Consider the following 18,123-nt stretch of genomic DNA (forward strand, 5'->3'; position numbering starts at 1 on the left):
AAATGGCTAAACTGAGTGAAAAACTTGTAAAAATAGCCCGTTGCAAATATCTTTGAAATATACATATATATTAGTAAGCTTTCAAAGTAACTAGCTCTTAGAGTCCAGTGTGATTGTTAGTTAAAAACTTTGCTATTTTAATAATGTCATCAAAAATTTGCTATCAAAACATCAAAGCAATTATCCGGCTATTTTCCGCATTTAAAGAATGTAACATTTGATATTTTAAACATATTTTAAGATTTTGGACATTATTTGATCTAGACATTAGCACTACATATATTTGTTGTTTTTTTCTTTACACTTATGCTTGGAAATACTATATAAGGAACAAGAACAGCATTAGATTGCAAACAAATACGATTACAATTACAATGTGCTTATATTTACATTCATGAGTGCAATAAAATAAAACTATGTTTTTTCAAAAGGATTACATTTCAGAAATCTTCTCAAGGTTTGTATATAATCAATTTATAATTGTGTTATCCCATAAAAATGCTAAATAAAATAACATTTCGATAAGAATTCTTTGTTTTACGAACCACTGACCTGACGAAACAATTCACTCACCAGCATACCGTTTTATTGTGAATTTCATACATGGAATTTATGATCTTCCCCCGTGCTAATTTACTCAATATACGTTCGGCTATTGCTTTATGGGCAAATGGTTACAAGGTACTTGTTTCCACGCTTTTATATGCAATGATCCTTTCTAACGGATATATATTCAGTTAAGAGTAGCAAAATAAAATAGACACAATTTATAAACTTTGTAGCAATTTTGGAGTCCTTACACCGCTAACTGTACAAATATATCTAAAGTTTAATGCGTCAGTAGTCCACAAGCAATTATCCGTAACGCATAAAGATCATTGTCAAACATATTTTCATTACAAAGAAAGAAGTAAAATTTGCAGAATGATCAACGCGTACTTCAAAATAACTTTGTGAGACATACATTCCCTTCGCAAAGACCCTAGTAGTAGCTGTATTATTCCATATCATTCCCAGAAAATCAATGAAAATAACCTTGGCAGTAATCATAATCCCTTTCAAAACATATAAAGTCGCTTACAGTAAAATAATTCATACAATCAAATGTAATAAGGCTTAGACTCATGTACCTTGTACTGGCACAAACACGTGAAATATTGAAATTAAAAATTAGTACCAACCTTACAAATACGTAATGAATTTATTTTAGAAGTAAAATAACCAAAGCAAAATACCTTGTCTACCAACATATACGAACGGCAAAAATTAAGACTTGTAATAAAGTCTGTAAAGATTTTATATCTTGCAAGATTTGAATAATACCAGCAATAAATATAATAATATTATATATATATATATATATATATATATATATATATATATATATATATATATATAAGGAACAAACGCACAGAGAGAGAGAGAGAGAGAGAGAGAGAGTAAGGTGAGCATGCCTATCTGACGTTCTGTATAGACTATTTTGTTCATTCAACAGGAGTCAATATGATATCCATACTCCATTCAATGATGCACGGTAGCATTGTCGTTAACGATGCTTTGCTTATTTACACAACAAAATACTCTGAAAGTACAACGTACTTATCTGATGAGCATCCAATCCGACCGATTATGCAAACGCGCTTGAAGTGTAAATAAGTATGAACATATAAGAACTTAAAATTAATCCAGTTTGAATATTTCATCTGACTACTTTGCAAATAAATTTTATTTTGTAATATCAGAAGTGATATGCAAATCTTGAACTATAAAAAAACTACAATGGGATTTACTTCTTCCTAAGAAGGTCATGCTAATTGTCTAATTTTAACTTTCATACAACGCCCAATGACATAGTTGTCAACCATACAATGCTACTGTAACGCTTTAAATCTATCTTGATGTGTATGTACTAAAAATGAAGTATCTATTTTAAACTACATCGCCATTTAGATTACCATTAAAATATTAGGGAATGTTGCCTCAAAGAACATTATTTTCTAATCACTTAAAGATTCTAAAAAAATTTAAAAACATTAACATAAAATCAGTACTAAATATTCGTGAATGTTGAAGACTTGTTAGATATTTTTTTCAAAACATGCGACTGCCATCGAACATTAAGGAGATTTTTGATAGAGACTTTTGGAACATTGTCAGAATGTAATTAATTTGAATATGTGACTGTTATTAATATTATTATTATTATTATTATTATTATTATTATTATTATTATTATTATTATTATTATTATTATTATTATCATTATTATTATTATTCGATATGGTTATATAATAGCTGAATAACATTGAAGATAAACATCACTTTTATTAATTTTCATCGATTTAAATTTAACATAGTACACAAGTAAAATGCACAGTTACTGCGAATACGACATACAACATTGCGACTATCAAAAGAAATATTAACTATCGCAAAATATATGTGATACGAGTCAGTTATACAAAGAAAGAAACTGACAGATGTACAATATTATTTTATTTAAAAGCCTGCCGGATAGAAAATAGATAAAGTCATATGACAAAGAGAATCTTGAAGAAATCAATGTTGGATCACAAAATACTTTCCATTATTGTTTGTGGACGGATATAGAAAGAACGACTGAAACTTACTGACACGAGAATCACAAGCTTTCACAGTTGTCCATACCGAGCATGCATCATATAATTTCTTTGTGTCTTTTAATTGTGGCAAGCACTGGTAGCGATACAAACGATCCGCAAGTTGTCTATTTTCTGTGCAAAGAATCAAGGATTAGAAAGACTATGAATGTACAGCATAAATAAGATGATTACAAATTAAGACATATGTGCTTAATAAATGCAAGAAATATATTTAGACTACGTAAGCGTTGTATTAGCAGCGTCTTGCAATCGGCAAATGTTTATCTAAAATGTGTAAGATAGATATTTTGGTAGATTTTTGAAAGCTTAAATCAACACATTTTTAATTTTAATGAAAATCTTCTTCTAGGTCGTTAACTATAATTATCCTGAAATGGACAATTTAATTTAGTCCTTTCAGTAAAATCTTACATCTGTATCTACAATGTGTGTGTGTGTGTGTGTAAACGATACACATTTTCATGAGATTAATTAATTGTTAATTGTTGGTTTTGTATCATCTAAATTATCTCCTAAATTATTTTATTAATAATCCATGCGTTTAACAGATCCACAAGATTTCGTAAGTTTATGGATAAATTCTCTCCACGTTTTGGGAGCTATCTTTTGATGTTTGTAATCTATAAAACCATCTTTACCGGCTGGCTACATTTAGACGATACGAAATTGATGGCACATTCTGGGATACACGTTATTATTACTACTGATTCAGACTGAATGTAGCGGTCGCTGCTTTGTCAACCGTAATACAGCCCCAGAGAACCATTACCGCACACCTGTCAAAAGTAGTACATTTCAAAGACGACTGCGACTGGTAAAGAGAAGACACACATCGTCACTAACGAGTTTATATGTATAGACGTTGACCTTTGCCTCAGAATGATCACTACATGGTAATTATTTATAGTGTAACTCTGAATAAAATGACTAGTGACTGTATGGGGGCACTACCTGCATGAATGGGCAAGAGCATATACTGATTTCGTTCGAAAAGATATTATAGTGTATGAACAGTAATCCGCTGCGTTTAGATGTGCTTTGCCTTGACGCGGCGAAAGTAAACACTAAGGTCAATTCAGAATGTTAGTATCTTTTCAGAAGAGGCCATATTTAAGGACAGGGACGTACAAGATAGTTACACGTTTGTTGGCCACACGAAACAAATGTAGATCTTATAACTTAAGCAAAGAAACTGCAGCTATGACGTTTTTATCAAAACAGCCAAAGAGTGATATCCATATTACCAAACTGTCATGGCAGAAGTGTTAAACAGGGCATTCGAAGCTATTATTTTGCAATAATTATTGTCATCCTTCATAACAACGCATTATTTGAATGGCCTAGCACAGCGATTTTACTAAACAAGAATATTGTATTATTTCAAATGTCTAACAAATACGATTCCAGTTCAAAACGACGAGTGCGTGTATTGACTGATTGACCATTATACACACTAAGCCCGTGCTTTGGACACCAGCCCAACAGAGGCACCAGCCGAAATTCAAATGAATTGTTAATGATTAAAACTAATGACTTCTATATGACCATTTCGATCTACATGTATCTGTATTTTGATTTGAAATGATGGCAACACTGGTATTTTCCCTTTTAGCTTCTAATATTATTTTTTGCGTTTCACATTTTGTATGGAGGTACCATCATATTTTCAGTACTTAGAGCCCTGGAAGGCCTTACCTTGGCACTGGGTGTGTGTATGTGCGTGTGTGCTGTGTGTGTGTTGGATTTTAAACATAGATTTAAAAACGTTTCAGTCATATCGCTACGATGTCTGCAGTGTCTTTCACAAAGGCATCATACCGCAGACATGTAGCATCGTGTCTCATCCAGTCACATTATCTTAACACCAGGCAGACCAGTCCTAACACTAACTTTTAATGCTGAGCGCCAAGCGAAGTAGCTTCTAGCACCATTTTTATAAGTCTTTGGTATGAATCAGCCGGGATTCTAACCCGCGACCTCGACCTCCCGCAACCGGGGCCGACGCTCTAACCACTTAAGCTACCAGAACGGTCTCAGAACTAAGAACTCCTTTCTGTTGATTCTGTAAAATTGCACAACAAGGTATATCCAGCTCACCTTTACAATTGCATTTTGATCAAGATGAAAACAAATTAGTTGCTTTTGCAGGATCGGTTGCAGACGCTGAACATCGTTGTAAGGAAGTAAATTTCCAGTCTTCTATAATACGCTGGATACCCATCTTCATAGTATTAATAGTATAGAAGATCATACGATGAGTGATTTGTTAGTAGAAATCCAAAATTAAAACTAAGTTCATTGAAGACATGTTGTAAACAACACTTCTTCAAATGCACAGTTGATGGCATAAAAAAAGAGTTAAATTAGAACAGAGAAAGTTTCCACATTATAGTTATTAATTTATTTGTAAAAAGAAACTACATTACTGTTTTCTTTGAAAATGGTGACGTTACCTGAAAGAATTCCAAACATGCAACAGACAAGTAAAACTGTATCTAACCAGAGGAAACAGGGGTTAACAAACTGTCTTTTAGGGAAAAAAACTACTCCAGATCTTGAGTATATAAGGATTTTGAAACGCTAATACCTTCTTGTAAAACCATGAGTTCTGTCTTTAAAGCGGTGTACGAATTAAACATGCCGCTTAAAATATTCGAATCCATGTTAATGTTGTTGACTATATGAATATCTTGGTTTTGACCGGAACCGGAAGAATGCCCATCTGAAATTAAGCAAAGAATAATGAACATGTGCATTTCTGTTTCTTTTTAAAACTAGAAAAAGAACAATTGAGAATTTATATTTTTAATGATCAAATAGCCATATTTCATTCCTTCCATCAGCAACTTTAGTAATGAATAAAAGGTTTCATCTTATTCCATAAATATGTCTTTCATCGCTAAATGTTTTAAGACAAAAAATAAACAGTTTTCTGAAAAAGAGCTTAAATAGTCTCTATTTGGTTTGCTTTGAAGGAATTCTACTTGACGATGGTCTCTTAATTATAATTTTATATTGATGCGAAATGATTAAATGTTGCACGTAGGAAACAAAGAATATTAATAAATATCTAACGACAAAGGAATTCAGGTGGCTTGTAGAAAAGAAATCTTCTAGAGCAACTCTGAGAAGTTGTGCAAGTCATGAACACAATGAAAGGGTATTTTCTCTGCAGGTTATAATGTCAAGATTTTAGCAGATAAAATACCCATCTGTAAAACTGTTATGTTAATCATCAATCTTTGTTTCACAGTTATATTTTAAAGAATAATAAATATATGTTTTTGTGAGTTGTTCCTTCAACATGAAGACAGTTTACTTACTATTCTTGTTTTCAGTATACTTGACATGCTACGGGAACACAATTGAATATGAAATTTTTAAAGAAAATTTTAATTGATAATTAATTTGCATATTATTATAGTATATTAAACAGTAATCAATATAATTAAGAAAATTAATATACCTGTAGGCTGACACGCTATTTGAAGCGGTGCGCGTTTCTTGGAACACTCCTCAGCTTTCTTTGCATATTTATGCTTGGGTTTAACTACAAAGAGGCAAACATGATTTGGTTATAATTGTATATATGTGTGTAGGAAGGTGTATATACGATTGCCTATCAAAATTGGGACAGTTAGGTTAACATGTGTGTAAAAACTTTGCAATCTTGATATGTGATTGTAGTTTTCCTCTGTAAAAGCAACAGTTAAACTGTGTTTTCTGAAATGAATAGTCTTCAATCTCTTATAACACAGACTATGGACGTTAATATGCCTCCGCAAAGATTAATTTCAGAGTTTCATGTGTCTTTGTTCAAGATCTTAAGTATAAAACAATTGCACGATGACAACAATACGTTCGATAAAAGTTTCTTTTAGTTTCCATTTCTTTAAGTCAATGAACACCTCGAGGTGTTTTGGAAAGAAAGTGTGCTGATGGACTTCATCTAATCAATACTGTAATGTTTTTATTCAAAATAATTACTTTAAACAAAGCACAATAACAAAACGTCAAAATAACTGTCTATATTGTATATTTGTTTATTATAAAGGACGAGAATAAATCTAATTTTCAATCCTGGACAAACATTTCTTACAACTATGTCATAGACTATAACTGAATTGAATGGAAAATGGATGTTATTTATTCTAGAATAGTATCGTCCTACATCTAGGCAGAGTTGTGAAAAGGCCCGATCACACATAAATTATCACCACAAAAACTCAACAAAAATATGTTGGTATTGAATTAAACGTACGTGCAGCATGAAATGCAATTTTATCAATGTATACACTTTTACTGCATTTTTAAATGGTATAACAAACAGATGTCCGATGATGCACATGTTTCTATTTCACCATACAAGATAAGGAGGACCCGTACATATGAAATCACGAAAAAAAATAAATGTGATTTTATTTCTTTTAAGTGATTGGGTATTCTCTATATTTCTCATATATATATATATATATATATATATATATATATATATATATATATATATATATATATATATATATATATATATATATATATATATATATATATATATATATATATATATATATATATATATATATATATATATATATATATATAATAGAATGCAAATTAAAATGTTGCATGCATGGTGTTGGCACAACATAAGTGAATAGACTTTACCTAACATGCGTCTTTTCCTATAATACCGTGCTAGGAGGAAAGCTACTATTACCATCATTATTACCGTCAATAAAACGACGACTACAGTTATGAACATTATTTGCTGTGGCCAGAAGTTCTTCGTATCTTTTGTATTCGGAACTGGAAAGAGAGATTACCAAACTACTCGAATGACTCTATAATGAACAGAATGTATCATAGGAAATTTCTTGTTTTATCAATGGAATATTTTTCAAATCTAGACAACGGTATTTCGGACAGAATTATTTTTTTATGAATTTCGAGAGTAGGAAAAAGACTTATTGCATTATTTTATATGAATACTTTGAAAACATTTTGGATGCATAATCATCTGACATCCTGAGGTTTTACAGTCTAATAATAGCGTTTTGGAGGTTGGTGAAATTTTACTGGATGTATATGACCATGGTCCGATTCTTCCCATAAAAGGTAGCGTTTTCAAAGGCACATAGAACCCAATGATGTCTTACAACCTTTCACAAATTTGGCTTTTCATGTTAGCTGATTGAAAATTATAACGTACTCTCAGTAAATATTTCAATGCCAAAAAAGTAACCGAGCAGCATATTTTTCCCCATTAATTTCAGCAATATATTAACTTTCACAAAAACACCTTAGATGACTTTTGAAATACTCATCTGCTAAGTAACGTTTAATAAGTTTTTAATTGCAAATGTCTGGTATTGAGATTTAAGGTCTATGGCAACAAAATATATACCAGCATATTTTGTACTTTTAATAGCTAACTATGTTGGGTTATCCTATTTTCAAAAATTTAAATACTTAATCTACGAAATAAATTATGACTAATGGATCTTAAACATGTGCTCTCTATAAATGAAATATAGGAAACTAATCGAATCTTATACATAAGTCCTCACATTTGTCTTTCTTTCTGTATGCAACGCTTGCCAAACAAGAGGTCGTGAGTTCGAAACTCGTGTCATCCCAATTTTTAATTTTTTTTTTTTAATCTTTATGTTCAACCTTTCTTCTAAATTCGCACAACTCAGTGCTTTTACTTGTATAACTTTTATTTGGAAACATTTGTATGACTCCCAGTTGCCATACAAGAGGGAGTGAGTGCGAAAATCACCGTATTCCATTTTATAATTAGTCGTTTTTAATTCTTACTTTGAAACTCGCGCATTGCAATATTTTTTTCTTCCTTTTTATTTTCTTACGTTGAGACCTTTGTAAACTCTTGCATACCAAAAAAAAAAATTCTTTAAATTCTTTTTAAACTCCCATCCTAGGACGGGCAATTTAGCTAGTATTTCTTATATTTTTGCAAGCCTTAGTGAGCACAAAATTTCAATCGTGTGACTTGTTTTTAGATATAAATATTGTTTCCTTTATTTTCAGTAAGCAACAATGTAATACTCTAGTTAATACATAACGAAGCACACGATTTATTTTTAACAACAGTTTTACAAATGGCATTAGTTGGGGCTGAAATTAAGTCATGACGTTATATATAAATTTCACATGAAAACATATTTGATCATGTGGACTGTGGATTACTCTAGCTATGCATTACTCATTTGCATTATAGAAAAAAACATCGTCATGTTAAAGGAAGTAAAATGAGCATGGTGTATGATTCATATGTAATCTTATTTTAGAGGCTTTAGAGGGCGGTATTTAAATAAATCATTCGTAATGAAACAGTCCCGTGTTTAATACCGTTTACAGTATGTACTTCAGTTGGATTCTCTGTGTGAATATCATCCTTAGTGCGAGTACTGGAAGTTATGGAAGAAACATAAATCGGTGTACAAAACTCAAATGTATTCCCATTAGGGCATTCCATCCTTGGTTCGTACGGACAGCAGAACACCAGTTTACCGGTCCACGAAGACTTCAGTATCAAGTGTCTGTCATTACCCTGTAAAGAAAATATCTGCTTCATATATCACAGCCAGGCAATGATGAAGGATTTGACTATCAGTGATGACTGTTACACAAGGAGGTTGGGTTTAAGAGAAAGAAATAATATTTGTAACAAAGAACCTGCTAAGTATCTAGATGGTGCTGTTTCGTTTGTTTTGTTTTTCTTGCGAATCAAAAGCGAGACATTACTATCAAAAAAGCATACATACATACATACATACATACATACATACATATATATATATATATATATATATATATATATATATATATATATATATATATATATATATATATATATATATGCAAAATTAAAAGCAGTCAAAAAAATTTCTTAAAATTACAAACAAGATAAGATAATGCGCGATAACGGTTTCTCTTAGTAGATAAACTGGCATACAAATTGGTCGATGGAGGTAGGCATTAGTGGAGCAAGACTAAGAGAAAAATAATGCATGAGTATACACGAGTAACCATAACAAGAAAGAACTGTACTCATGAAAGATATTGGTGGTAGCAAGCACGGAATATTTGCTACACTAATGAATGCCTACATTATCAATTGAACAAATGCTTAAAGAGGAAAATATCACTGCGACGACACCGCCGTTTTTCTGTATAAACATAGTACTGTATGCCATATACATTCTTGAATAACTCTGGTTAATTTCTGTGTCTAGTGCCATGAGCGGGGGTCTATAGAATATCATAAAATAATTGAAATAACTTGGCTAAAAGATAAAGACATTTCAAATATGAAAATTTCCAAACCTAATTCAACTCTGTATCAAAATATTATTTAGTAGTACAAAGATTGGAGGTGAAATTTATTGCATGAATGCATCAAAAATGTTTCTTTTCAATACGTTAATTATTGTTTGTTTCTTAACGCCATTATCCAGCACCTGATACATGGTGCCCAGAATACCTGCTTGAGAAAAAGCCGGAAAAAAACCCGTAAGAACGAATGGTTCGGTGAAGTGAGCGCTTTTGACCACCCGGGCACCAGGTCCATATCCTTCAGGGGCTCACAGATTGGAGATCAAGGTGAATCTGGTCTTCAAGCTATTGTCTACGTTATAATTCAAGTGTACAGTAGCTGTTGCATGCTAAATAATACTTTGCGTAGGCAGAGTATGTAATATGTGATTACATCCTGGTAATATGTGATTACATCCTGGTTATTTTTAAATGTGATTAGCTTTAATACAACACATTGTCCAAAAGTTTCTGAGGCCCTACAAAGTTCATGTTTGTTCCAACCAAATATAGGAAACATAGAAAGTTATATTAACAAAATTAAAAGAAATGTATTATTTATAATTTCTGATGTAGATATATACACGTCTCAACAATAGAACCAGTTTCTTGATTTTTAAACAAATTCTTGTTTGTTTTTTTTAAAAAATATAACTTCAGCCTTATTTGGATTACGTAAATCCATGGCTAATATTGAGCAAATTGCGTAATGTGTTAAACTCAGAGATTTTCCAACGCAAACATTGCCAGCCAACTTACTTAAATTAGGAAGACAGCTATCAAAACCAACAAAATTATCATCTTTATTGTTAGTGCTTTTTATATAATTTCATGTATGTATGTATGTAGGTAGGTAGGTATGTACGTACGTACGCACGCACGCACGTACGTACGTACGTATGTATGTATGTATGTATGTATGTATGTATGTATGTATGTATGTATGTATGCATGCATGCATGTGTGTGTGTGTGTGTGTGTGTGTGTGTGTGTGTGTGTGTGTGTGTGTGTGTGTGTGTGTGTGTGTGTGTGTGTGTGTGTGTGTGTGTGTGTGTGTGTGTGTGTGTGTGTGTGTGTATGATGTGCTTTTTAAAATACCAAATGACACTTTGCATTGCTAATAATCCGTATATTCTTGCGTTCCCATCCTTTCTGTTAATATCAACATCTTTTTAGGTATGCAAAAATGTTCATGCTATTACTGTTCCATAAGGTTCAAAATATCACTATTCGATTATCATCACATATGTTGTGATGAGAAATTATTTCCAATTATCATTCAAGAGACATACCACGGGGTCCTGCTCTCGTTCAAGTCTCCATTCCGTTAATAAATGTGGTTTGCCGCAGGTCGTCATCGAGCAATAAATGAGATGGTTCGAAAGACTAGTTATGGTCGGCTTGCAGTTAAATAATGGCGTTTCTGTAAATATCGCCCAAAGATATAGAAAAATAAATTTTCAGATCGTAATACTGTTTTGTTATATGTAACGTGTTCCTTTATCAATATTGAATTACACCGATTTCATAAAGTAGTAAAGATATAATCAAATACATAACATGGATCCCATTCTTACGCACACACACACACACACATATATACCCCCACCCACACACACACACACACACAAGACTAATATCATACAGGTTAGAGAATTCCTACTCTACTGAGACACGAGTTCAGCTCTACAGGTTACGTCACCAAACTCCATCCCCCTTCGACGGAGTACACATCCTCCTAAACTTACGCAACAAAGTCGCTGATACGGACATTCGTACGAACACAGACAACTACTTATCGACACAATATATATATGATAAGTACAATGCAGCTTTAAAGGATAAAAGTCATAATACAAACCCAACACTGTTAGGAGAATTGCTTGCACATTCCGAGATTTCTCACCAGATAATTTTGGATACAAAGTATATTCTCCTGTATCGTTGGTTGTCACGTTTTTCAAGATTATTCCCGATGTTCCATTCTTTTTAATTCTTCCCTCGTACAACGGTGTCACGTGAAATCCATAGGACTCTGAGTTATAGCATATCAATGTAGTCTTGTTGTAGTACCACTGGAGTTGTCTTATTCTATCGTTTTCTCCAACAGAATAATTCCACACTAATAACTTGTCTTGACCTTCGCAGCATGTAGTGGACAGCACCTCTGTTGTCCATGTGAGTTCTAAATTGAGCGAATAGCAAATTCGATCTTAAATATTGAATCATGCAATATTTCTTTTTTAAATTGACGTTTGGTTATATAACAATTAACATAGAATCTTCGATACAATTAAACTTCCTTTACTTTTAAAAAGAGACCACTCCGGTGGCCTATGTGGTTAGAGAGTCATTCGCGGACGATGTAGGTCATGAGTTCGAGCCCCGGCCGAGTCATAACAAAGACTTAGCATTAAGAGGTTAGTGTTATGACTTGTCGGCCTGGTGTCAGGATAATGTGACTGGGTGGGACCATGAAACATGTCTGCGGCATAATGCCCCATTGCTAGACATCACTACAAACTGTGACACTTCAGACATCACAGCAATATGAATGAAAATCTTTTAAAGCTACGTTAAAAATCCAAATAACTGACACAAGCGCACATTACTTTTCTCGTTCTAACAAATAATTGACATCCAAGGAAATTTTTCCCCAGTTTTTATCCAGTTTATTTATTAACCATCATTTGGATCAAAGAATATATTCTTTACTTTGGTATCTAAGGATATGAGGACTTGAAAGGACTGAAAAGTATCAAATTGAGAATAATATAGTGCTGATAGCAATAATAATAAATATATAGCAGATTGGAATATTATTTAATTAAAATTTATAACATATTTATTTAATAATGAATTTCAATATCATTAATAATTTGGACAAATCTGCAAACGCTGCCGAATGATTTCCAGCAAACTACATTAGGTCTTTATGATGAGAGAGAGAGAGAGAGAGAGAGTGCTTCTGAGCACGTCACGTTAAATGATAAGTTGATTTCTTTAGGTTTAACACGTATCTAAAAATTCACTATTAACCCCTTTTATGGGGTAAAAATTTCGAATACCCACAAATGACATTCTAACGTCATTACTGGTAAAATGATACCAAGACAACATGAATTCACTTGTTATCGGTAATGCCAGGTTTATATGGGTAAGGGTGGAAGCTGGGGTTCCCACAAAATCATTGAAGATTCTTAACATTATTTTAAAAAGAGACTAACTTTTCTATAACAAAAACGTTTCAAAATAAAAATAAATAATTAAGTGCCTCTCTTAATTATGATTACTGTAAAATACAAACAGTTTCATTATTATAATTCTCAAATAAATATTAACTCAAATAATATGATCTCTGTAAACATTCAATGGATTGTAATTTGCATACACTACAAGAATATGACCTTCAGATGCATCTTGTTTAGTTGTAGAAACTATTAACATACTTCACTAGCTGCTCATTGTCCAAAGTGTTTGGAACACAATTCAGTAACCACTCTTGCAGGTGATATGGGTGACATTTCAGTAATAACGGGGAACTCGTTCAAGGTAATGTATCTGAAGCATTATATGCCAGTCACTATTCAAGAAATAAAGGACGACATGATAAGCGAATTGAAAAACGAACTTGATAAAGTACGTAAAAGAGATATTCACTTAACTAGACCATTATCGGAATTAGAAAGATACAAGGAGAAAGAGAAGAAATTATGAAAATAAAAATTGGCCTTAAAAGTATCACTCAGGGAAAGTAATAAATGTCTGGAAAGCATCAAGGCTCAGCAGCTGATTTTACACCAAATGCTAGAGAATGGAATATGCATAAAGATACAAAACATGGCACAGACTCAAAGGACACTAGTTCATATAGTAAGCATTGGCAAACCTTTAATTGAAACACCAAAGAAAAATACGTCGAAAGGAATATATTTGTTGTTTCAGATGGTGCCAAACAGAATATACAGCCCACAACAAAAGCGTTCATATAAAATCCGCTGGCCCATGGAAAGGAGTTGCGTTGACTCTGTCCACCACATCAGTTCTTCAAATGAAGTTACTGTAATCAAAAATAGCGGAGGGCGTAGTTACAACAATGATCAGAATTACTCCACACGAAAACACGCAAGAAACAACTATAGAAGCGAAAGGTTGTCATCAACAACTAAATCAGGTATCCCTACAAAGTCTGGGGATAAATGTAATAAAGTAATCGATGTCATCGAAACCAGTACAAACTAAGGACCTCAAATGCGTGTGAGAAACTCAATTGCATATGGGGTTATTGTGTCAAGGATACCGGTAGATGAAAAAATGTATCAAAAAGCCGTTAGAATAAAAGGGGTAATAGTGATAAACACTCGAGGCTTTAAAGTAAGGGGATAAAAAAGGAAACATATTCTGTTTAAGTCACGGTAGATGAGTTAGATTTTGAGAAAGTTTTAGAGAAAGATGTTTGGCTAAATGTTGTATGGGCAAGAGAATGGTATGATGATTATATCGATGCGGAAAACAGGCGATATTTGGAATAATTTAGATAAACGAACATACATATATTATGGTTAAATATTGTATAATCCTTACAATTCTTTTGTTGAAACTCTTTTTTTTACGCCAACAAGTGACTAATCATACATTTCGCATAATGACAGTGAACGTACATGAGTTCTGCATGGCTCACCTTACTGGTATTCTTTACTAAACGAGGCAGACATTGCAGTGCTCACTGAGCACTGGCTTTTGCCGGAGCATTTCACTTTTCTAGACAATATACATCCAGAGTTTAAATCTGTCTTAAGCTCAGACAATTGTCTAACTGTGAATTTTGAAGAAAGGCTAAGACATACAGGGTTGTGTGGAATGGCAATCGTATACAGAAAGTTACTATGCGTGCATCCTTTGTTCAAGAGCTAGCAGCCTAAGAGCTTTAGGATAGAGGTAAAATGAAACGATGAATGTAAATATGTTGTTTTCGGGCTCCTATTGCCATCAACTAATTTTCCTGTTGCACGTTGGTCTGAAACAATAGAAGCACTGAAGGGCTAATTTGATATATTTGGTAAAGAAGGCATTCAATTTACTGTTTAGCTCCAAAGCCAATTGTATCGCATCAAACGCTAGAGGCGCTGTTAAGTTTTGTGCGATAGTTATTTAGTATCTGTTAATCCATTTGTAATGGATCTGAGTTCACTTTTTCGTCAGCCAATGGTTAATATTAATCTTTGATGGACCGTATATTGTTGCAAAAAAGTAAGTTCGACCTAGTTGTTAATGCCGATATAATAGATGATCATCCTTTGAATATTTCAGATCATCGTCCTGTAAAAACAGAGCATTATACATAATACAACGAGGGCCGACGAGCACATATTTTAATCAGTAAACTGGAAAAAGGCTACGGCAGAACGGATAAGTAGGTATAAGGAAGCAATACGCAACGAATATTTAGCGCAACTTCCTAAGGCAGAACTAGTGACGAATGTAGATATTGAAATTATTATTCAAGACATGGTAAATATTTTACATAACGCGGCTTCTAGGCTTCTTCCCATGAAGAGGTTTTGCCCGTACGCTAACCCCTATTGGAAACCACTAAACGTAAAATGTTTCAAAAGGAAATGCGGCTGAAACGTAGAGAATGGATCTATAATGGTAGGCCAAGGGGCTCGGAATATACGAATTATAAGAAAGCGAAGAAACTGTTTGCAAACGAATTGTTGAAAGCTAAATAAAATTGCGATAGGGAACGATTTAGCGGGCTTGAAAAGGCTGCAGAGCTTGATATTTCTGTGTTCTATTAGTTTTATGGAAGCAAAGATATAAGCATGATTACAAATGCGAAATCGAATCAATCTGAAAAAGTGTACGCGACTACCACTCTGTTCGAGAGTTATTGGCAAATCATTTTTCCAGTTTTTCACTACTGACAATACTTATACGCAGGATGAGAATCATTACTAGATCGTCTTAGCAGAGGTTAGAAAACACAGCAAAGAGACGCATTCCCACTTCGTTAAAGTAGTTGATAAAATCCCCATTAGAAAAGAAATCAGCTGTGCAATTAATTCTCTCAATAACGATAAGACATGTGGTCACGACGGTATTGTTGTTCAGCATTTACAATTTTGTGGATTTTCCAAGCAGTGTACAGTTACTTGAAATTATATTCACAAAAGCGTACGAGGCCGAGAACTACCATGACATTTTAAGCATGGTTTGGTAATACTAATATTTAAAAATGGGGGGGGGGGAGAACAAATTATATATGAACAGCTATCGTGATATAACTATAGTTACAGTGTTTCAGAAAGTCCTATAACAAATTATATACAATGGACTTTATATTTTCTATACGAATTTCTTTTCCGAATTCATTGCAACAGGGTTTTAAAAAAAACTGCGTTAATACAACTGCAGATTTCTGTATCAAATAATCTATATGATATTATATGGATAGAGATACTCATGTCGTTGTTTTTGGCATCCGTCCGTCTACGGGAGACGATGGTGTAGCTCCAGATTAAGCTTTTGTTTATCCTTCTTTCTAGCTCTCTTTTCAGCTTGTTTTCTTTTCCTTTCTTCCTCTGATTTTTGAACTCCCTGCCTGACAGCTAGACGCCAGGTGGAACGGTCGTTGGCACAGCTCTCCCAGTTGTTGACATTGATGTTGGCAGTCATCATGTCCTTCTTGCAAACATCATTATAGCGCAGACGTGGTCGTCCAGTCGGTCGTGCATCTTCTGCTAACTCTCCATATAACAGGTCTTTATGAATGCGGGCTGGGTCCATTCTCTTGATATGGCCAAACCAGCGAAGGCGCCTCTGGCTGAGAATGGAGAACATGTTGTTGATGTTGGCGCGTTCTAGAACCTCTGTGTTGGGTACTTTGTCCTGCCAGTGGATGTACAGAATGCGCCGCAGACATCTCAGGTGGAAGCTGTTGAGTTTCCTCTCGTGTCTTGCATAGGTGGTCCATGTTTTGCTGCTGTAGAGGAGTGAGCTGATCACGCAGACTTGGTAGACACGCAGTTTGGTCTTCTCGGTGAGATTGTGGTTGTTCCAGACCCTCTGGTTTAGTCTGGCCATCACTGCTTCTGCCTTGGCAATCCTGCCGTTAACCCCAGAATCAATGAAGAGTGAGCTGGAGATGTTGCACCCGAGGCATGTGAAGTTCTCGACAACTTCCAAGTTGTACCCATCGATGGTGACAGAGGGAAGGGGAGTCTGCGTCCTGCTTCATGACGTTCGTTTTCTTCAAACTGATAGTCAGTTCAAATTTCTTGCAAGCGTAGGAGAGGCGGAATATCAGCTGCTAAAGTCCATCTTCAGTGTGTGATGTCAAGGCTGCATCGTCGGTGAAGAGCAATTCACGGATCAGTACCTCTGTGACTTTAGTCTTAGCGCGGAGACGGGCGATGTTGAACAGCTTGCCGTCAGCCCTGGTATGGATGTACACTCCCTCACTGCAGTCCTTGAGGGCATACTGGAGAAGCATGAAGAAGAATATGGCGAAGAGCGTCGGCGCAAGCAAGCAGCCTTGTTTGGCTCCGCTGATGACATTTGAAGGCCTCCGATGTTGCGCCATTGAAGCACACTGTGATGTGCATGTTCTCGTGAAACGACATGAGGACAGCAAGTAGACGTTGAGGGGGGGGCAGTTAATCTTATGCAAGAGTCTGAAGAGTCCACTCCGACTGACCAGGTCAAACGCCTTCGTCAGGTCTATGAAATCAATTTAGAGGGGCATCTGCTGCTCGCGACACTTCTCCTGCAACTGGCGAGTGAGAAGATCATGTCTACAGTTGACCTGCCGGCTCGAAATCCACACTGGGACTCTGGGTAGACGCGGCAGGCTAGGATCTGCAAGCGCGCCAAGGCAACACGGGCGAAAGTCTTTCCGACGATGCTGATGAGAGAGATGCCCCGGTAGTTGGTGTAGTCGCTACGGTCTCCTTTGTTCTTGTACAAATTGATGATTTTGGCGTCACGCATGTCCTGTTGGATGTATCCCTGTTCCCAGCAGGGGCAGAGGAGTATGTGTAGGGACTGGAGCAGTGCTGGTTTCCCGCTCTTGGGGACTTCAGGCGGATTGACGTCGCTTCCAGGAGCCTTCCCACAAGCAAGGTAATCGATGGCTTTTCTG

The 18,123-nt window shown here is 34.7% G+C and overlaps 1 protein-coding gene across 2 annotated transcripts in view; it reads right to left on the reverse strand.

Moving 5' to 3' along the window:
• Positions 1-18,123, reverse strand: part of LOC149794336 (uncharacterized) — a 34,007-nt gene that overhangs the window by 1,003 nt on the left and 14,881 nt on the right. The window contains exons 3-9 of one of the 2 annotated variants that reach the window (XM_089968488.1): positions 11,842-12,165; positions 11,273-11,403; positions 9,015-9,216; positions 7,308-7,448; positions 6,109-6,192; positions 5,230-5,364; positions 2,631-2,753 (exon numbers count right to left, since the gene is read on the reverse strand). In XM_089968488.1, coding sequence (XP_089824614.1) covers positions 2,631-2,753; positions 5,230-5,364; positions 6,109-6,192; positions 7,308-7,448; positions 9,015-9,216; positions 11,273-11,403; positions 11,842-12,165 — 1,140 coding nt within the window. The remainder of the gene's footprint in view (positions 1-2,630; positions 2,754-5,229; positions 5,365-6,108; positions 6,193-7,307; positions 7,449-9,014; positions 9,217-11,272; positions 11,404-11,841; positions 12,166-18,123) is intronic. The other variant, XM_089968489.1, reaches the window with a different exon arrangement.

This window comes from Sinohyriopsis cumingii, chromosome 8 (genome assembly GCF_028554795.1).
Source record: "Sinohyriopsis cumingii isolate HCF-2022 chromosome 8, ASM2855479v2, whole genome shotgun sequence".
In the NCBI taxonomy this organism is placed as follows: Eukaryota; Metazoa; Mollusca; class Bivalvia; order Unionida; family Unionidae; genus Sinohyriopsis; species Sinohyriopsis cumingii.